Source organism: Triticum urartu, chromosome 3 (assembly GCF_003073215.2).
Source record: "Triticum urartu cultivar G1812 chromosome 3, Tu2.1, whole genome shotgun sequence".
Classification (NCBI taxonomy): domain Eukaryota; kingdom Viridiplantae; phylum Streptophyta; class Magnoliopsida; order Poales; family Poaceae; genus Triticum; species Triticum urartu.
Window position 1 is genome coordinate 559,048,742 of NC_053024.1, and position 20,905 is coordinate 559,069,646.

At 45.6% G+C, this 20,905-nt stretch overlaps 4 protein-coding genes across 5 annotated transcripts; 1 reads left to right on the plus strand and 3 right to left on the minus strand.

The window, feature by feature from the left end:
• The first annotated feature begins 3,117 nt into the window (after positions 1–3,117).
• On the plus strand, positions 3,118–6,187 carry LOC125544987 (sphingosine kinase 2-like). 2 transcript variants are annotated; one of them, XM_048708805.1, is made up of 10 exons: positions 3,118–3,558; positions 3,802–3,924; positions 4,035–4,135; positions 4,564–4,636; positions 4,753–4,839; positions 4,932–5,009; positions 5,077–5,156; positions 5,236–5,505; positions 5,626–5,748; positions 5,855–6,187. In XM_048708805.1, exons 1-10 carry the CDS (start codon positions 3,204–3,206, stop codon positions 6,050–6,052), a joined length of 1,488 nt encoding a protein of 495 aa, XP_048564762.1. In that variant the 5' UTR covers positions 3,118–3,203; the 3' UTR covers positions 6,053–6,187. The 2 variants fall into 2 exon arrangements, with proteins under 2 accessions (XP_048564762.1, XP_048564763.1); XM_048708806.1 differs by having other exon boundaries at positions 3,120–3,558; positions 5,077–5,147.
• A 115-nt stretch (positions 6,188–6,302) lies between these two features.
• On the minus strand, positions 6,303–11,867 carry LOC125546954 (disease resistance protein RGA2-like). Its single transcript, XM_048711036.1, has 4 exons — positions 11,732–11,867; positions 7,387–11,321; positions 6,741–7,243; positions 6,303–6,620 (listed from the first exon to the last, which is right to left on the minus strand). Exons 1-2 carry the CDS (start codon positions 11,865–11,867, stop codon positions 7,426–7,428), a joined length of 4,032 nt encoding a protein of 1,343 aa, XP_048566993.1. The 3' UTR covers positions 6,303–6,620; positions 6,741–7,243; positions 7,387–7,425.
• Positions 11,868–12,222: 355 nt separating this feature from the next.
• LOC125544990 (putative disease resistance RPP13-like protein 1) lies at positions 12,223–19,368 on the minus strand. Its single transcript, XM_048708808.1, has 5 exons — positions 17,522–19,368; positions 17,368–17,434; positions 16,052–17,225; positions 12,739–15,864; positions 12,223–12,622 (listed from the first exon to the last, which is right to left on the minus strand). Exons 3-4 carry the CDS (start codon positions 16,801–16,803, stop codon positions 12,771–12,773), a joined length of 3,846 nt encoding a protein of 1,281 aa, XP_048564765.1. The 5' UTR covers positions 16,804–17,225; positions 17,368–17,434; positions 17,522–19,368; the 3' UTR covers positions 12,223–12,622; positions 12,739–12,770.
• A 153-nt stretch (positions 19,369–19,521) lies between these two features.
• On the minus strand, positions 19,522–20,516 carry LOC125544989 (vacuolar protein sorting-associated protein 28 homolog 1-like). The gene has a single exon (XM_048708807.1). It carries the CDS (start codon positions 20,308–20,310, stop codon positions 19,666–19,668), a length of 645 nt encoding a protein of 214 aa, XP_048564764.1. The 5' UTR covers positions 20,311–20,516; the 3' UTR covers positions 19,522–19,665.
• Positions 20,517–20,905: the final 389 nt, after the last annotated feature.

Here is a 20,905-nt window from a genome sequence, read left to right on the forward strand (position 1 = left end):
TCGCCAACTATTACTTCTACTACTATGGCTAACGCGTTTAGCAATAAAGTAAAGTAATTTACATGGCATTTCTCAATGACACGCAAGTCATACAAAAAATAAAGACAACTCCTATGGCTCCTGCCGGTTGTCATACTCATCGACATGCAAGTCGTGATTCCTATTACAATAGCATGAACATCTCATACATCACATATATGTCATTCATCATTCATCACAACTTTGGCCATATCATATCACAAAGCACTTGCTGCAAAAACAAGTTAGACGTCCTCTAATTGTTGTTGCAAGTTTTACGTGGCTGAAGTAGGGTTCTAGCAAGAACGTTTTCTTACCTACGTGAAAGCCACAACGTGATTTGTCAACTTCTATTTACCCTTCATAAGGACCCTTTTCATCGAATCCGCTCCAACTAAAGTAGGAGAGACAGACACCCGCCAGCCACCTTATGCAACTTGTGCATGTTAGTTGGTGGAACCGGTCTCACGTAAGCGTACGTGTAAGGTTGGTCCGGGCCGCTTCATCCCACAATACCGTTGAAGCAAGATAAGACTAGTAGCGGCAAGAAAGTTGACAACATCTACGCCCACAACAAATTGTGTTCTACTCGCGCAAGAAGAACTACGCATAGACCTAGCTCATGATGCCACTGTTGGGGAACGTAGCAGAAAACAAAAATTTTCCTACGGTTTCACCAAGATCCATCTAGGAGTTCATCTAGAAACGAGTGATTAGATGCATCTACGTACCTTGTAGATCGCGAGTGGAAGCGTTCAAAGAACGGGGATGAGGTAGTCGAACACGACGTGATCCAAATCACCGGAGATCCTAGCACCGAACGGACGGCACCTCCGCGTTCAACACACGTACGGTCAGCGTAACGTCTCCTTCTTCTTGATCCAGCAAGAGGGAAGGAGAGGTTGAGGAAGATGGCTCCAGCAGCAGCACGACGGCGTGGTGATGGTGAAGCTGCAGTACTCCGTCAGGGCTTCGCCAAGCACTATGGAGGAGGAGGAGGTGTTGGAGAGGGAGAAGGAGGCAACCAAAGGCGTGGATGAAAAGCCCTCCTTACCCCACTATATATAGGAGGGCCAAGGGGGGGCGCCGGCCCTAGGAGATCCAATCTCCTAGGGGGTGCGGCCAAGGGGGAGGAATCCTTCCTCCCCAAGGCACCTAGGAGGTGCCTTCCCCTCCTAGGACTCTTCCTCCCTTGAAACCTTAGGCGCATGGGCCTCTTGGGGCTGGTGCCCTTGGCCCATGTAGGCCAAGGCGCACCCCCTACAGCCCATGTGGCCCCCCGGGACAGGTGGCCCCACCCGGTGGACCCTCGGGACCCTTCCGGTGGTCCCAGTAGAATACCGATAACCCCGAAACTTGTCCCGATGGCCGAAACAGGACTTCCCATATATAAATCTTTACCTCCGGACCATTCCGGAACTCCTCGTGACGTCCGGGATCTCATCCGGGACTCCGAACAACATTCGGGTTACTGCATATACATATCCCTACAACCCTAGCGTCACCGAACCTTAAGTGTGTAGACCCTACGGGTTCGGGAGACATGTAGACATGACCGAGAAGACTCTCCGGTCAATAACCAACAGCGGGATCTGGATACCCATGTTGGCTCCCACATACTCCACGATGATCTCATCAGATGAACCACGATGTCGAGGATTCAAGCAACCCCGTATGCAATTCCCTTTGTCAATCGATATGTTACTTGCCCGAGATTCGATCGTCGGTATCCCGATACCTCATTCAATCTCGTTACTGGCAAGTCACTTTACTCGTACCGTAATGCATGATCCCGTGACCAGACACTTGGTCACTTTGAGCTCATAATGATGATGCATTACCGAGTGGGCCCAGTGATACCTCTCCGTCATACGGAGTGACAAATCCCAGTCTTGATCCGTGTCAACCCAACAGACACTTTCGGAGATACCCGTAGTCTACCTTTATAGTCACCCAGTTACGTTGTGACGTTTGGTATACCCAAAGCACTCCTACGGTATCCGGGAGTTACACGATCTCATGGTCTAAGGAAAAGATACTTTGACATTGGAAAACTCTAGCAAACGAACTATACGATCTTATGCTATGTTTAGGATTGGGTCTTGTCCATCACATCATTCTCCTAATGATGTGATCTCGTTATCAATGACATCCAATGTCCATAGTCAGGAAACCATGACTATGTGTTGATCAACGAGCTAGTCAACTAAAGGCTTACTAGGGACATGTTGGTGTCTGTCATTCACACATGTATTACGATTTCCGGATAACACAATTATAGCATGAATAAAGACAATTATCATGAATAAGGAAATATAATAATAATGCTTTTATTATTGCCTCTAGGGCATATTTCCAACATTTGCTTGCAAGGCTTCTTATGATGTGTATTACCGAGAGGACTCAGTGATACCTCTCCGATACTCGGACAAATCCTAATTTCGATCTATGCCAACTCAACAAACACCTTCGGAGATACCTGTAGAGCATCTTTATAATCACCCAATTACGTTGTGACGTTTGATAGCACATAGGGCATTCCTCCGGTATCCGGGAGTTGCATAATCTCATAATCGAAAGAATATGTATTTGACATGAAGAAAACAATAGCAATAAAATGATGTGATCCTGTTATCAAATGACAACTCATGTCTATGATTAGAAAACCTTAACCATCTTTGATCAACGAGCTAGTCAAGTAGAGGCTCACTAGAGACACAGTGTTTGTCTATGTATTCACATATGTATTTAGGTTTCCGATCAATACAATTCTAGCATGAATAATAAACATTTATCATAAATAAGAAAATATAAAATAACAACTTTATTATTGCCTCTGGGGCATATTTCCTTCAGTACTATCATGGCATGACGAAAAATCGAAGGCTTTCTTAAAAAAAGTTTTAAAACGCTCTATTGACAACGTACGTTTTCTTTTCCAAAGTAAAAAAAAACTCTAAAAGATAACGTACATTTTCTTCTCGTCCAAAATACTCAAACCCACGGCAACAAGCCGATCACTGGAGCGGTGGAGCCCGCGAGCAGCACGCAAGTCGGAAACCCACGCGTACGTAGATCGATCCGCATCTCCATATCTCCGACTCCTCTGCCCTGCCGCGCGGGCCCAACTCGGCGCCAAAAAATCCATCTCGCATCTCACGCTCTTCTAGCTCTCTCCCCCCGCCATGGAAGACCGGCAAGCCACCGGCGGCGCCGGCGCCGCGACCAAGGTCCGCGTGAACGGCACGACGGCCGAAGCAACACTCTCCACCACAGGCGGCTGCCCCGAGCTCCGGTGGCGCTGCGCTGGGGCCACGGCGGAGAGGAGCCTCTCGCTGGAGGCCGACGTGCTCGGAGCCGAGGCGAGCGGCAAGGAGGTCGTCGTCAGGGCCTTCGTGGCGGAGGATGCCGCGAGACCGCCGTCGCGCGCCAAGGCGAGAGGGAAGAGGCGCAGGAGGGAGTACGTCTTCGAGATGGCCGACGGCGAGGGCGCGGCCGCGGCCTGGGGCGAGACGCTACGGGGCTGCTTGGACTCGATAGGTACGTGCCTTTGGTGCCTCCGTCCGTCGTGCCGGTCACCACGCGACCAGCCCAAACTGTCTCGGATTTTTCGATTCCTCTGATGATGCACAGTGCTTCTCCAATCTAGATGTGACGAGCTGCTCCTCTGTTTCATCAACTAGTAATTTTTTACGGGATTATATCAGCTGTTTCTAGTAGTTTATAATGCGATGCTCCATTAGCGTAAACGATTCATATTTCGTGATGAACATGCGATAACAGGGCGGCCCAAGAGATTGTTCGTCCTCATCAACCCCTACGGAGGCAAAAGACGGGCGAGCAAGATCTACGAGGCAGAAATCAAACCCCTGTTCGAAGCCGCCGGCGTCGAAGTCACAATGCAAGGTAAGGTTGGTTTTCCATGGTTTTTTGAAGCGCGATCTTCTTCTCCGACATTCTTGGCCCTTACGGTTATTTTGATCCGCCTGGTCCGTGGTTTCGTTAATTTGTTTCAGAGACCCGGTACCGGGGGCATGCCCGGGAGGTGGCGTCCTCTCTCGACCTTGCAAGATACGACGGGATCGTCTGCGTCAGCGGCGATGGCGTCCTCGTGGAGGTTGGTAACACGCAAATATTCTGTACCATGTTTAGGTTTGCATGGTTGGCATGGCACGGCATGGCAGGGGTCGAATCCACAGCGTTGACTCCAGTAGTTGTAGTTGGCATTCGATATGCAGCTGCGAGTTGACTTCACATAATGTTAGTGGACGGATCTCACTTGATCATCTTGTCTGGAAGGCTGGCGATAAACAAAAAAAAAACACTGAGAGATATTAACAGCATCTGATGCAAGTTTAGCTTGAGCAGTTTATAGTGCCTTCAAATCTACTCATTCGCAGTTAAAAAAAAAGTAAAAAAATCTACTCATTCGCAGAAAAAAAGAAAAGAAAAAAAATTCTACTAAAAAAGCCATAGAAAATGTCGTACATACTGTAAGGTTCCTACTTCTTTTTTTCTTCCCATGCTGACATTTCTGGCATGTAGCTTGTGAATGGGATTCTGCAAAGATCAGACTGGGAGGAAGCAATAAAGATGCCAATTGGCATAGTTCCAGCTGGTAAAGAACAACTGATCTTTTTTTAGCTGAATAATAATCGATCTTTGGTCAGACACTGGTAGCACCAAAAATTCTGAAAGTGCTCAAACATGTGTGTTGGCTTGTTATTTATGCAGGCACAGGAAACGGCATGGCCAAATCACTTCTCCATGCTGCCAGCGAGACGTGCTCAGTTTCAGACGCCGTATTTGCCATTATCACAGGTCATAGTATGCTTTCAGGCACATAATATAAGTTCCCACGGCAGTTTCAAATAGAGAAATCTGATGGAAGCAACAACTCTCTCGTTGCACAGGTCACAAGCAGGCCTTGGATGTCTGCACCATAGTGCAAGGGGAAAAAACCGTTTTCAGCGTGCTGTCAACTACTTGGGGTATGTCTGTTAAATTCCAATGGAGCTTCTGTGGATGCCGGATCTGACTCTTTCAGAAATTTTTCAGGTTTGGTGGCCGATGTTGACATCGAGTCTGAGAAATACAGGTGGATGGGGAGCGCACGGTTCGACTTTTATGTGTGTAATGTTGGTTCTTTTGTGATAACTTGAAATCTTTGGAAACTAATGCCTCACGTCGTAACGAATTCTTCTTGATTGATCCCAGGCTCTGGTTCGCATAATGAACTTGCGCCGATACCGCGGAAGCGTCCACTTTGTGCCTGCCCCGGGCTACGAGGCATACGGAGATCCTGTCAAGCAGGCCGAGACTCCCATCGTGGAGCGAAACGGGGAATCTCGGGTGTGCTCTTATCAAGGCCCTACGGCCGAGTTTCAATGTTCAGACTGGAGATCCATCGATGGCCCATTTGTGGGTGTGTGCGTCTACAACGTGCCATGGGCTGCTGAAAACGCCATGGCAGCTCCTGAAGCCAAGGTAATATTTTTGTCTTTGTTTCACAGTGCTAATCTGATCAAGCTCCATTTGCTTCTGCAAAACCTGCCAGTTGAGTGCTGGTGTAATTTGCGTGAGATGCATGGTGTGGATTTGATGCAGTTCTCAGATGGCTACATGGACGCGGTCATACTGAAAGACTGTCCGAAGGCCGATCTTTTGGCTCTGCTGCTGAAGATGAGCGATGGGAGCTACGTGAAATCGCCACATGTTACATATTTCAAGGTTGGCCATTTTTTCCCTGTCAACCTGATCATCAACTTGCAGCGATTCAGAACACCGTGCCAACCTTCTTCCATAGAGTGGTTCATCAGTAGGTTCGACTTTGCAGGTGAAATCCTTCCGGTTATCGCCGGGGCAGCTCATGGAGGATCCGAAAAGGGGCGGCATCATAGACGTGGACGGCGAGGTGGTTGCCAGAGGAGAAGGAACGTACGGCATGAACCAGGATCAAGATTTGATGGCCTATGGCCCTTCTGTTCAGCTGACCGTGCACCAGGGCTTGGCCACTGTATACTGTCCCAAATGATCCTACCTTGCCTTCTCCTCTCACCAGAGATTGTCCCTTTGTGTCAATTGCTTTATTCTTGTTCATATTTAAAAAAGTACTCTATTGTATTCAAAACAAGATTCTTTCAAGAAAAGGTCACACGTCTCTGAGCAACACAATGTGCCTCGTCTTGCTTCAGTTTCAGTTCCAGTCCGAACCAACCCAAACCGTTGGCGCCCCGTTGTGCTTTCGTTGAACTGTATCTAGATAAATCTAAGACAAACTTCTTGGGACCGAGATAATAAATGAAATTATTGAATGCTAGTACATCTCAGTTCACAAGGGGTAACTTTTACAAGCATCACCAATCAAAAGTAACACGCCAAGACAGGATAACAAATTAACAACAATAACTGTAGAACAGATATTCAAGTTTAGACAAGCGTTGCATCACTGGTGGTGGAGCAGTTCAGAACGGAAGAGCAATGCATGCAGCAATCGATCAAGGCGACAGAGAGAGCTGAAGTGCAAGTGAGATCGAGGCACTCCACTCAACTTGACAAGCAGCAGGTGGAGGCGAGGTCACTGGAGGGGAAAGATGTTGGGCCTGCTGAATGAAATTAATGAACGAATGAAACTTTGAAAATAATGAAGCATTTGAAAGATAAAAAAGTGAAACAAATATTACAAAAGTTCATATTCACAAAGGGACTGGGGAAAACTTTACCTTTATCTACATAGTTGTGAGTCTGAATTGGTTGGCGCTAGCAACTTCTTCAGACTTCACAGTTCTCATCTTCAAAGTGAGCGTATATTCAACTATTCGCTCAGTCTTGACAAAGAGGCCCTCCAGAAGTACATGGGATATCTAAGTGAATCTCAGTTAACAAGGGATAGATAACTGTTACAACCATCCAAGTGCATCTCAGCACACAAGGGATAACTGCTAGTCCAAGCATCACCAATCAGAAGCAACACTTCTAAGACAGGATAACAACACAACGGCAATAACTGTAGAACAAGATTCAAATTTAGATGCATGTCTCAGTCCAGGGGGTGGAGAAACTGGAAGAATGATGCATTCAGTAATCAACGTAGAAGGGATCCCGAGGGGTCGACAGTAGTGGCAATGCCGAGAGGCGAGAGAGTTGCAGGGTGGGTGAGCTTGAGGCACTCCAACTCTTGACACGCAGTGGACATGGTCACCGGAGGGGATAGATCTCGCACCTACTGTTTGAAACAAAAGAATAAATGCAACTTGAAATAAATGAAGCATATGAAAGATAAAAAATGAAATAACTATTACGAAAGGCTGTCTTTTCTTTTGCAATCGTCAAAAGGACTATCTTTGCAAAGGCCGGTGGATCATTTACCTTTCCATTTATTTGGAAGTTGCATATCCGAACAACAGTTCATCTGAAATCCTTCCAGCGGATATGCGCAATCTTTGGCCAGCTTTCTCCGTCAGGCGCTTGGCAGCTCTCGTTCAAGCGTTCACAGCGCCAAACACATATATGTTGGATGGAGGATGGCAGATCTGATAAAGATGATATGTTGGGGCAGTCATAGATATCGAGTGTCCTCAGACTAGAGAAGCACTTCAGATTTCCTGGTAGGGACCTCATTTCACACCGACATAATCTAAGGCACTTGACGGATGTGAATTTTGCAGATTCTTCAAATGAAACGGATGATTCCTTGCATCCTTCGAGAGACAGAAATGGTGGAACTGTAAAACCTTCATCCCAGAGCATGTGGTTGAGCATCACGAGGCTGCTAACATAGAGTGATTGCTGCACCCGAAACTGTGAAATGCAGTTCGCAACGAGCTTCGGGACATCTGTCAAATGTACGTGGTGAAGTTGCAAGAATGGCAAGCCTTCAAGAAAGCACAGATCAGGGAAACCTCCCACTGATAAGGATACAAGGGAAGTCAGATGACCGATAGACAAGGAAGTGGAGCTTCTACAGCCAAACATGCTAAGACTTTTCAGGTGCGGCAAGTCACTACTGAAGAAATTATCTGCAACCATGCACTGGTATATACAGAGCTCCTCAAGAGACGACGGCAATAAACCTGCTCCATGTGTCAAATCTAAAGAAGGGCAGGAAATCAATCTAACTTCTGAAAGAGAGGTAGCAGATCGTAAGCCTCCTAATGACTTGAAACACCAGCAATATCTGATGAACAAAAAGTCCAGCTTTGTCAAATGTTGGAAGACCGCTTGTGACGGAAGTGTAGTTAAAGTCATGATCTCCATTAAGAACAAACTTCTCAGTGACGTGAGACCACCAAGGCAAACAGCTAATGCCTCATCTGTAACACTGCATGAAGAAAGACGAAGTGCGCGAAGACCTGATGGTGGAACCAACGGCAAGTTGATGCTTCTACCATAAATGAATCTCATCCTCTGCTCGTGGCAACATATCCATGCCTTAATGATATCATCTTCCAGAACTAACTCACCGTGCTCTCTTTCTACAGCACATGCAATCGTTTGAAGATGTGACATGTCAGCATCCATTAATGTCATCATTTGCTTCAGAGATGAATGTTCTGACGATAATACTTCCTTAATTTCCGATTCAGAATCCACCTCCCATATCGAAGCAAGTTGTGATGCCAAGTAGTCTGTTCTCATGATGTTTTCCATCTGATCATGCTGTTCTAGCTCATCACTGGTAATAAATATAAGCAGTGGGCAACTGCTAATTGATAAGCATGTAAGGGCTGCTGGAAGACACGATAACGTTTTCAGAGTCGAGACATTCTCGAGCTCTAGTTTTGAGCAATGCCTGAAGAGCTCAGTATTGAGTGGCAGGCCTTCTAAGGCACTGCAATCGACAAGCTTAAAAGATTCCAAATTCTCAAAATATGAACCCTCAAGTAACCAACTTGGATACGTGGCAGATTTGTAACCCTTGATCTCGAGGCCTTTCAGTTGAGGCGGTGGCATCAAACCTTCTAGAATCTCCAACTGTAAACTGTCATCTGCATTCTTGCCATTATTGCAACTCCAGACAAGGGCCAAGCTTCTAAGATGACTTTTCTGATATAGCTTCAACTCTAAGGCTTCATTCTTTCCAGTAACATTCTCGAGATTTCTGACTCTTAAACTGCCACCAAGCTCTTTCATGTCTCTGAGCTGCCGCAACTCATACCCCTTCTGCTTTTGCACACAAAAATCTTCAACATGCTGGAGCAAAGTTAGCTTGCCTATATAAGGGATTTGAGGCAGAGCTACTTCATACATCCTATATCCCAGATCACGATACCCTTCAAGATGCCGTAACTTGCTTAATTTACATAGTTTGTGAGGCAAACTCGTAACTTTATGGTTCAACAGGAGTAACTGTAGGTGGTAAAGAGCACATAATGATCCAGGCAATTCGACAATGGAAGTTTTAATGAGGTTTAAATACCGAAGGTGTTTCAGCTTACCCACAGATTTGGGTAGCTTGTTACTATTGTAGAAGCACAAATAGAGTACACGTAACTTCTTCAAGTTTTGAAGTACCTGACTGAAAACATCACTCACATCATCTGTAAGTGGGTCAATGCAGATAACAGTGCGCAAATGATGTAGCTTGCAGATACTGAGCTGATGTTGTTTCATGCTCTCAACACGAACAGACAGACGACGGACGGTGCATGGTATTTCTGTCACCTTATCATCTTCTAATCTGAAACAGTCTTCTTTAGAGAGCGACTCTGCCAAATCATGAAGAAGATCATGCATAATGTAGTATGTGTCCAAAAATCTTTCAGAAAATGGTTGCAAGAAATACCCAGAAACCATCTCATTGAGGTAATCCTTTCCAACATCTACCATTTTCCTGTTCTGGTTGCATGGATCAACAAGCCCCTCCGCTATCAGCAGGTGAACCAACTCATCAGTGTTATACCTGTGCCCTTTTGGAAACAAACTACAATATACAAAGCACCTCTGCAGACGTGGATCTAACTTCTGATAACTCCACAACAGAGCCATTCTAGGCTCACTTAAGTTGTCAATCTTTAAAGTCAGAGCATCTTTCCAGGCAGAGATATTCATTTTCCCTTTCAACTGGGAACCAACAACTTTTGCAGCCAAAGGAGACTGTCCAAGCCTTTTAGCTATCTCCTCTGCAATCGCTTCTAGCCTTTCAAGCAACGGAGGGTCTCTAATTTGTGCTCCAGTGAAGGCATAGTATTTGAAGAGTGCCAAGAACTGAGTATCTTCCATGCTTTCCAAACGGAGCACCTTTTCACAGTAAAGAGCGGAAGGAAATGTATCCCGTCGAGAAGTTACCAAAACTTTGCTTCCCTTGTGCTGAGAAACTAGGGGAGCTAGCAGTTGGTCCCATTCCATCTGACTACTCGAATCATCAAACCAAACATCATCCAATACAAGCAAGAATTTCTCAGACTTCTGCAGTATGTCCCTTAATTGGCAGTGGAGAGTATCCAGATTATCAAGATGTGGGCACTCCCTCTTAGCTGCGGATTCGATTATCTCCCGTGTATGACGATGGACATCAAGTTTGCGTGAGATGCACACCCACATCCTGTCATCAAAATGTTCTTGCACCCTCTTGTCATTGTAAACATGTTGTGCCAAGGTGTATTTTCCCATACCTCCTGCTCCGACAATGGCCAAGCCCGCATATACAGCTGAATTAGCTTCAACAGCAACCGGCTCGGTAAGAAGGTTTATTATATCATCGCGATCCTTGTCACGACCTATTACTTTCAGAGGTGGTAATGATGTGGCCTGAGGAATAATGGGCCTCTCTGCACTGTTACCACCTGGTAAACAAAGAAACTCAGAGAACCCCTTCCCTTTCGCTAGAATGGCCTTCAATTCATTCAGCTGGAAAAGTAGCTTCTTGTTCTTTGGGCGAACATTGGATAATCTGTTAGATGCAGCACGCAGAGGCTTCAAAATAGTGCTGATGGATGAGGCACACGGTGGTGGGCAATCTCCCCCATTCTTTGCTTTGCGCTCAAGGAGGTCATACTCATGCATGTCCAGCAGATCCTCAGCCTTGTAGAAGGCTTCTTTGAGCTCTTGGACCCATTTGTCCAACTTGACCATGTGGTTGCCTTTGTTAGCTGCTTCAACCATCAGCTCGAACTGCGGCATAATTGTGGTCTCCAGTTCATGGAGCTCACTTGCCATGTCCACTCCAAGGAACATTGAAGCATCAGCGAGGAGCCTCTTCAGGATTGGCGATGCTGGAGCCACCACGGCGGCGACGGTAATACAAGGTTGCCGACGAGGAAGACTGGAGAAGTGTTGTAATACAAGAGAGATCAGAACCAGATCTCACCAAACAGCAAGACAAGAGAGCAAAATATCTGATCCAGAGGTGCACTGGGAGCTGGTAGTCTCTTTCTGTTTCTCCACCACGACCACGATGAAGGCCTTATCTCTGAAAGCATTGGTGTAATTTATGTGTGGTTGCAATCCAGTTCTCAGGTGGCTACATGGATGCAGTCCTACTGAAAGACTGTCCGAAGGCTGATCTTTTGGCTCTGGCGCATGTTACACATCTCAAGGTTATAGCCATCTTTTCCCTGTCAACCTGATTATCAACTTACAGTGTTGAATTTGTTTTTCCACTGCTTCTGCCTTCTGTAGGTGAAATCCTTTCGGTATTCTTATGGAGGATCCGAAACAGGGTGGCATCGCAGACGTGGATGGCGAGGTGGTTGCCAGAATGGAAGGAACGTACGGCAGGAACCAGGGGCATCAAGATTTGATGGCCTATGGCCCTTCTGTTCAGCTGACCGTGCACCAGGGCTTGGCCACTGTATATTGTCCAAAATGAAACCCCCTTCGTCTTCCTCGACTCTCCGAAGATTCTCCATTTGTGTCAATGGCTTTATTCCTGTTCATATTTTCAAGTATATTCCACCGTATCCAAACAAGATTCTCAACGAAAAGGCCGTGTATCTCCACGTAACACTTGCAATGAAGAGACCCAGCTCGTCTTGGTTCAGTTTCAGCTCCAATCGAACCAACCCAAACTGTTGGCGCCCTCTTGCGCTTTCGCTGAATCACACGGTGACCACCATTCTGGTAAAACTTTTCACAAGACACCGTATTCGCTAGCAATATCCTCAGACTTCAGGTTTGTCATCTTCAAAGTGAGTTTAACTATTCACTCGGTCTTGACAAAGATGCCACCAGTTACCTTTACTCCTTTACCCAAAACAATCTGCAGAAGTTCAACTATAATATGGAATTATGGAATGTAACGCTCCAGCAGTACACAAGATATCCAAGTACAAGAGATATTTCAGCGCACAAGAGATAACTGTCACAGGCATCACCAATCAAAAGTAGCACGCCAAGACATGATAGGTTGATAACTAAATAGCGACAATAATTACAGATAAAAGATTCATATGTACACACGCGGCCCAACACTGTTAGTGGAGCCGTCCAGAGTGGAAAAGCGACGCATGCAACGGTCGACGAAGAAGGAAACCGAGGGGGCGGCAGTTCGGCACCAGCGAGACAATGTAGAGAGAGCTGAAGTGCAAGTGAGCTTGAGGCACTCCAACTCTTGACAGGCAGTGGGTGGAGACGAGATCGCCGGAGGGGAAAGATGGTGGGCCTGCTGCATGAAATAAATGAACGAATGGAACTTTGAAACAAATGAAGTATCTGAAAGGCCAGAAATGAAACAAATAGTGTAAAAGTTTATATTTGCAAAGGCACTGGACGAACCTTTACCTTTCGATTTCTTTGGAGTTGTCATTCTGTAATTATGTGAATTTCTTCCAGCGGATATGCTGAATCTTTGGCCAGCTTTCTCCATCAGGTACTCGGCAGCTCTTCTGCAAGAGTTCAGACTCCCACACGACTAAGTGCTGGAGGGAGGATGGCAGATCTGGTAAAGATGATATATTGGGACACCTAAAGATTTCGAGTTCCATCAGGTTGGAGAAGCACGTCAGATTTATTGGCAGGGAACTCATTTCACAATCAAATAACCTCAAGCATTTGACAGATTTGAAATTTGCAGATTCTTCAAATAGAACAGAGGATTCCTTGAGTCCTTCAAGAGACAGAAATGGCGGAACTGTAAAGCCTTCAGCCGAGAGCATGTGGTTGAGCATCACAGGGCTGCTAACATATATAGATCTCTGGACCCGGAACTGTGAAATGCAGTTTGCGTCAAGCTTCGGGACATCTGTGAAATGTACAGAGTGAAGTTGCAGGGAAGACAGTCCTTCAAGAGAGCACAGATCAGGTAAAACTCCCAGTGATAGTGATTCAAGGGAGGTCAGACGACCAACTGACAAAGATGCAGAGCTTCTGCAGACAAACATGGTAAGATCCCTCAGGAGTGGCAGGACACTACTGAAAAAATTAGCTGCAACCATGCAACGCCGTATCCGGAGCGTCTCAAGAGATAATGGCAAAAAATCTGCTCCACATGCCAAGTCTAAAGAAGGGCAGTCAAACAATTGAAAATCTGAAAGAGAGGTAGCAGCTCGTAACCCCCCTAATGATCTGAGACACCAGCAGGATGAAATGTGAAGGCGTTCGAGCTTTGTCAAATGTTGGAGAACCACTTGTGATGGAAGTGTACTTAAAGTCATGATCTCCATTAAGACCAAACATCTCAGTGACGTGAGACCGTCAAGGCAAACAGCTAATGCCCTATTTGTAATACTGCATGAAGAAAGATGAAGGTGACAAAGACCTGATGGTGGAACCAATGGCAAGCCGATGCTTCTTCCATAAATGAATCTCATCCTCTGTTCATGGCAACATATCCATGCCTTAATGATATCATCTGTCAGTATTACCTCGTCGTTATCTCTTTCTACAGCACTTGCAATGGTTTGAAGATGTGACATATCAGAATCCATTAATGTCATCATTTGCTTCAGAGATGAATGTTGTGACGTTAATATTCTCTTAATTTCCCATTCGGAATCCACCTCCCATATCGAAGCAAGTTGTGATGCCAAGTAGTCTGCTCTCATGATGTTCTCCCTCTGATCATGCAGATCTAGCTCATCACTGGCAATAAACGTAAGCAGTGGGCAACTGCCAATTGACAAGCATGTGAGGGCTGCTGGAAGATAAGATAATGTTTTCAGACTCCAGACATTCTCGAGTTCCAGTTCAGAGCAATGCCTGAAGAGCTTGGTGTTGAGTGGCAGGCCTTCTAATGCACTGCAATCAACAAGCTTAAAAGATTCCAAATTCTCAAAATTCGAACCATCAAGTAACCAACTTGGATACATCTCAGATTTGTAACCCTTGATTTCAAGGCCTTTCAGTTGAGGCGGTGGCATCAAACCTTCTAGAATCTCCAACTGTAAACTACCATCTGCATTCATGCGATTATTGCAACTCCAGACAAGGGCCAAGCTTCCCAGATTAATTTTCTGATACAGCTTTGACTCTAAGGCTTCATCCTTTCCAGTGACATTCTCCAGGTTTCTGACTCTTAAACTGCCACCAAGCTCTTTCATGTCTCTAAGCTGTTGCAACTCACATCCCTTCTGCTTTTGCACACAAAATTCTTTAACATGCTGGAGCGAAGTTAGCCTGCCTATATAAGGGATTTGAGGCAGAGCTACTTCACACATCCTGTATCCCAGATCATGATACCCTTCGAGATGCCATAACTTGCTTAATTTGCAGAGTTTGTGAGGCAAACTCTTGACTTTATGGTTTAACAGAAGTAACTGTAGGTGGTAAAGAACACATAATGATCCAGGCAATTCGGCAATGGAAGTTCTAATGAGGTTTAAATACCGAAGGTGCTTCAGCTCACCAACAGATTCAGGTAGCTTGTCACTATTGTAGAAGCACAAATAGAGTACACGTAACTTCTTCAAGTTTTGCAGTACCTGACGGAAAAGATCACTCACATCATCAGTAAGTGGGTCGATGCAGATAACAGTGCGCAAATGATGTAGCCTGCAGATACTGCGCTGATGTTGTTTCATACTCTCAACACGAACAGACAGATGACGAACAGTGCATGGTATTTCTGTCACCCTATCATCTTCTAATCTGAAGCAATCATCTTTAGAGAGCGATTCTGCCAAATCATGAAGAAGATCATGCATAATGTAGCATGTGTCCATAGAACTTTCAGAAAATGGTTGCAAGAAAGACCCAGAAACCATCTCATTGAGGTAATCCTTTCCAACATCTACCATTCTCCTTTTCTGGTTGCATGGATCAACAAGCCCCTCTGCTATCAGCAGGTGAACCAACTCATCAATGTTATACTTGTGTCCTTTCGGAAACAAGCTGCAATATACAAAGCACCTCTGAAGACGTGGATCTAACTTCTGATAACTCCACAGCAGAGCTGTTCTGGGCTCACTTAAGTTGTCAATCTTTAAAGTCAGAGCATCTTTCCAGGCAGGGACATTCATTTTCCCTTTCAACTGGGAACCAACAACTTTTGCAGCCAAAGGAGACTGTCCAAGCCTCTTAACTATCTCCTCTGCAATCTCTTCTAGCCTTTCAAGCAAGGGAGGATCTCTGATTTGTGCTCCAGTGAAGGCATAGTATTTGAAGAGTGCCAAGAACCGAGCGTCTTTCATGCTTTCCAAACGGAGCACCTTTTCACAGTAAAGAGCGGAAGGAAATGTATCCCATCGAGAAGTTACCAAAACTTTGCTTCCCTTGTGCTGAGAAACTAGAGGAGCTAACAGTTGGTCCCATTCCATCTGACTACTCAAATCATCAAACCAGACATCATCCAATACAAGCAAGAATTTCTCTGATTTTTGCAGTATGACCCTTAATTGGCACTGGAGAGTATCCAGATTATCAAGACGTGGGCACTCCTTCTTAGCTGCAGATTCGATAATCTCCCGTGTACAGTGGCGAATCTAGACAGAAACTGGAGGGTGGGCTCAAAGCCTGTATCATGCCAATATCTGTTGGGTTGGGCTTGCAAGTGGCTGAATTGGGCCATGAAACTAGTAGTAAAAAAAATTCTTGCAGTGCTGGAGGGGGGGCTCAAGCCTGTTAAAGCCCCCCTAGTAGATTCGCCCCTGCCCGTGTATGACGATGGACATCAAGTTTGCGTGAGATGCACACCCACATCCTGATATCAAAATGTTCTTGTACCGTCTTGTCATTGTAAACATGTTGTGCCAAGGTGGATTTTCCCATACCTCCTGCTCCGACGATGGCCAAACCCGCATATACAGCTGAATTGGTCTCAACAGCAGCCGGCTCGGTAAGAAGGTTTATTATATCATCACGATCCTTGTCACGACCTATTACTTTCAAAGGTGGTAATGATGTGGCCTGAGGAACAATGATGGGGCTCTCTGCACTGTTACCGACTGGTATGCAAAGAAGTTCACGCAACTCCCTGCCTTTCACCAGAATGGCCTTCAGTTCATTCAGCTGGTGAAGTAGCTTCTTGTTCTTTGGGAGGAGATTAGATAACCTGTTAGAAGCAGCACGCAGAGGCTTCAAAATAGTGCTGATTGATGAGGCACGGGGTGGCGAGGAATCTCTCCCACTCTTTGCTTTGCGCTCGAGGATGTCGTACTCATGCATGTCCAGCAGGTCTTCGGCTTTGTAGAAGGCTTCTTTGAGCTCCTGGACCCATTTGTCCAAATTGACCCTGCGATTGCCCTTGTTAGCTGCTTCAATCATCAGCTCGAACTGCGGCATGATGGTGGTCTCCAGTTCATGGAGCTCGCTCGCCATGTCAACCCCAAGGTATGTTGAAGCATCCACGAGGAGCTTCTTCAGGATCGGTGATGCTGCCAATTGCAAACCAACCAGCGCCACCCCCATCATGGATTTGCAAAATTTTGGGGGGTATTTTTCTGCTTCTTGACTTCTGAGAATGCAAGGAATTGGGTAGTGTAAAGACAAAAGGCACAAAATGGGGGAAAGCTAGGAGGATATAAACAGGCAAGCAGGTAAAATAACTCCAATGACGGATTTTTTTATCTCTCTTCCCTTTTTATGGGGGTTGTGGTTGTGGCTACTGGATAGTTGATAGTTGGATGCAGGAGGAGATGAAGAAGCATTTATTCAGGGGAAATGAGCAGAAAATTAACAGGTAGATCACGGTAAACAGGAGCAAGAACTTTTTCCCCTCTTGCTTTTGACTTGTTGTCTTTTTGGGTATGGAATGACCCAAAGAAATGAATAAAGGGTAAGAGAAGTGCTTCTGGAGGGGCAAACTGTCGGTGAAGGCAGCAATGTATGAAAACCTGTAGAAGTGGGAAACAATAGATCAATTAGTGTTGCAAAGGGAAAATAAACACAGCACAAAGGGCAGGTTTTTCTTTCTCCTTTTTTGCCACAGAAGTATTTCTAGAGGTAAAAAAAAAGATAAAGAGGGGGGAACCTAACAAGTTAAAACGGCAAAGGGATTTCTGGAGGTGTAAACACGCGGTGAAGGCAGCAACAGATGAAAAACCTGTAGAAGTGGGAAATGACAGATAAATTAGCAAACTGCAAAGGGAAAATAAACACAACACAAAGGGCAGGTTTTCTTCAGAATTACTGGAGCGGCATGGCAAAGATGGCGGATGCAAGGTTGCTGGAGAGGCCGGTTGGAGCTAGTTTTGTATTGCAAGAGAAATGAGATGCAGAACTCTCCAAGCAGCAGGTCAACAAGACTATTGATATGATCCCATGTACACAGCTCTGATCCAGCTACTTATCTTTTCTTAAATTGAATTGAGCTGGATCTGCTAAAAAACTAAACAGTAACCACTTTGGATAGCTCTCTAATCAATAAGAAATGTGCAAGTGGCCTAGGCTACAACCGATAAAATAAAAACAAGTGACAGTTCATTCATGTTATGAAACTATGAAAATACTCGTTCAAAGAGCACCCCTTGACATAATTTTGTAGTTTCAAATAATCAGATGGTGATAATGGACCTGGTGTTAGCACATCAAAACCAACAAAGTCAATGAACTGGTAGCTTACGTTACCTGCTTCTACCATTTTATTCTTCCTCACTATCACTGGCTTCACACTTTCCAAGTACTATGTTTCAGTTCAGAAAGCTATGAGCAAGAATAAAATATGACTCTATTGGTCTTCGGCTACAGGAAATCCAAACTAGATGATATGATTCACCATCGGACTGGGTTCCGTGAAAACTCAAACCAGAGGAAGGTGAGATGAGCCTGGGAAAAATGTCCTGCCAAGCATGTCAGAATAATAATTAGCTTTTTTTTGTTCCCCACACATATAACTCAGTAGATGATCTGAGGTTCACATCTGAAAATTGCACTCGAATTGATTTTCAACCGGAACAAATTTGGCATGTTAAAATGTCTGAAAATTTATTCAGCTTCCAAAGTTCAGAAAAATTACGGAAGAACACCAAAAGATCAGAAAAATAACATTTACATTCATAAAACATAACCCTGTTTAGAGGTTTTGGATGTCTATTTGGTGAAGGAAGAAAGCACACAAGTGAGCCAGTTTAAGGAATACGCATGTTAAGAGAAATAACCTGCATTACAGGCACATGTTCTACTCCCTCCGATCCATATTAGTTGTCGCTCAAACGGATGTATCTAGCACTGAAATACATCTAAGATACATTCATTTCAGCAACAACTAATATGGATCGGAGGGAGAGTTAGTTATCATTTCTGAAGGAAGAATTGGTAGATTAGCAGGCATATGCAAGCATTCTACATTGAATGGACATCACAAACCAACACTGTACAATTGTACCGCATATAGCCAATATGCAACAGAATCCATCGAGCCACAAAAAATAGCATTTTTATCGTTGACAAACAACAGAGTATAATCCAAATTACACATATGGATGGCACTGCAGTACTGATCCAACGACCACACAGTACAAAGAAAGGAACAATTCAGAAGCAAACCTTACAAAACCATTATTGACATCGAGAAGTACAGAGTTGAATACAATATCCATACAAAACTATCAAATCAATGATGCCATTTCGTTAAACCCAAGTGTAGACACATCATGACTTGTACTTTCATAACTGAACATCCATGTATCTTTGGACCAGTCCAGGATAAGCAAGTGCACAAAGCTAAAACACCAATGCAATCAGTTCCAACTGCCCTAGATTCAAACAAGATTGTTCTTGCAAACTGAAAGATCATAATATCACCAGGACAGTGAAATATAAATTGACACTTTTGCTCCATATTATTGACGGAGAAGAAACTTATCCAATAGAAAGGACAAAGGCAAGCATTCTACCATTGATGGACATCACGGAGAAACATCGCACCACATATAATAATTATGCAACAGAATCCATCTGGGGATTTTTTGTAAAATTCGCTCTGTTATCAACAAAGAATAAAACACAATCCAAATTACACATATATCGCACCCACAGTAGTGGTCAAAAGACAACATTGTAACAAAGTAGAAACATAAGAACAGCTCAGAGCAAAACCAATCTTTTGAACAGCAGTGGAAGCGAGGCCATAAACACACTGTACGCTGAATACAATCAAGGGTCCCTATAAACAGTATGAAACAATCGATCTGTAGGGAGCAACTTTCCATAAGATTGGCATTGTTGTACACAAACGATATAGATTGAGCCAAATTACACATATGTATACCATTGCAAGACAAGAGCATGACAAAACAGAAAGAAGAATCAACTCAGAACCAAGCCGATCCTTGTTCACAGGCCAGCAGTGGGAAGCGAGGCCATAAACGCACTATACGCTGATTCCAGATCAAAATTGAGCTGTCTGGCCTGCTGATCTGTAAGCTCGTCCCCGGCCCCCATCTTATGCAGCTTCGCGAGCCACTCGTTCACCTTGACCTTCCCCTCGAAGTCGGGCGGCAGGACGGTACCGAGCTTCCCCATGGAGGTGGAGAGGTCGTGGAGCAGGGGGCGGACCTGGTCGTTGGCGAGCATATTGAGCTTGACGGCGTCCATGGCGGTGATGAAGCTCTGGACGCACTGGGCGATGGCGGATGCGGAGGCCGCGGTGGCGGCCGGCGCGGAGGAGGAGGCGGTGGCGGCGCGGAGCTCGATGGTGGCGGGGACGCCGGACTGGACGAGGCGGTTGAGGGCGGCGGGGCAGTCGAGGCGGTAGGCCTGCACGAAGCGCGGGATGGTGACGACCCCGGCGAGGGAGGAGGAGAGGGAGTTAAACTGGGAGATGAGCTTGAGGCAGTCGGCCTCGTAGTCGGCGGCGGAGACGAGGTCGCGGACGTAGGCGCGCTCCAGCTTCTCCGTGGCCTTGATGATCGCGTACAGGTCCGCCAGGCTCTCCAGGAGCTCCCGCTCGCGCTTGTCGTTCCACAGCTTCACCTCCATCGGCGCCGGCGAGCGGCGTCCGCCTCCGGCCTCCCGCCCTTCCGGCCTCTCCCCGGCGAGCGATTTGGGGGCTAGGGTTTGGTGGCGTCGCGCGAGATTGGGGGCGAGGGGGGACAGAGAGGGGAGGAAGCGGGGTGTGGGGAAGCTTGGGAGGACGAAGAACTACGAGGGGTTTCGTGTAAAGTCTTTGATGCTTCTCCGCACGCACGCTGTAGTCTGCAAGACCGCAACGCTCTGTCGTGTGCACCGCGTTTATTATGCTGCCTTTCTTCTGAAGCTTCCTTTCGCTGCTAGTCGGCCAACCAAAAGCAAAGATGAATGGAATTGCACGTCAGCTTCTGCTGCCATGTGGTTTACTGCTCCCTTCCTTTACAATCTTCAACGGTTGCTAGTAAATCATCTCCTGTGAGGCAAAGATGAAAGGAAGATGTTTTTGATATTTTAATGTAGACTGCATGGAGACACAAATGAGTGAATAACACACTAAGAGGAGGTTACTAGTAAATCATCTCTTCAATAGGGTATTATTAGGGTTGTCTCAATGGTTTTTCTAAAAATATGTACGGGATGCTTTCGCAACTCCCCAGTAAATTCC

What these genes read in the sequence shown, in the direction of transcription:
- LOC125544990 (XM_048708808.1), bottom strand. Translation starts at nt 16,803, where the DNA reads ATGATGGGGGTGGCGCTGGTTGGTTTGCAATTGGCAGCATCACCGATC. An exon ending in AAACTTGATGTCCATCGTCA is followed by an intron (nt 15,865 to 16,051) that starts TACACGGGCAGG and finishes GATTCGCCACTG; the next exon opens with TACACGGGAGATTATCGAAT.
- LOC125544989 (XM_048708807.1), bottom strand. Translation starts at nt 20,310, where the DNA reads ATGGAGGTGAAGCTGTGGAACGACAAGCGCGAGCGGGAGCTCCTGGAG.
- LOC125546954 (XM_048711036.1), bottom strand. Translation starts at nt 11,867, where the DNA reads ATGGAGAATCTTCGGAGAGTCGAGGAAGACGAAGGGGGTTTCATTTTG. An exon ending in TGATGCCCCTGGTTCCTGCC is followed by an intron (nt 11,322 to 11,731) that starts GTACGTTCCTTC and finishes CTGTTTGGTGAG; the next exon opens with ATCTGGTTCTGATCTCTCTT.
- LOC125544987 (XM_048708805.1), top strand. Translation starts at nt 3,204, where the DNA reads ATGGAAGACCGGCAAGCCACCGGCGGCGCCGGCGCCGCGACCAAGGTC. An exon ending in GGGCTGCTTGGACTCGATAG is followed by an intron (nt 3,559 to 3,801) that starts GTACGTGCCTTT and finishes ATGCGATAACAG; the next exon opens with GGCGGCCCAAGAGATTGTTC. An exon ending in CACATGTTACATATTTCAAG is followed by an intron (nt 5,749 to 5,854) that starts GTTGGCCATTTT and finishes TCGACTTTGCAG; the next exon opens with GTGAAATCCTTCCGGTTATC.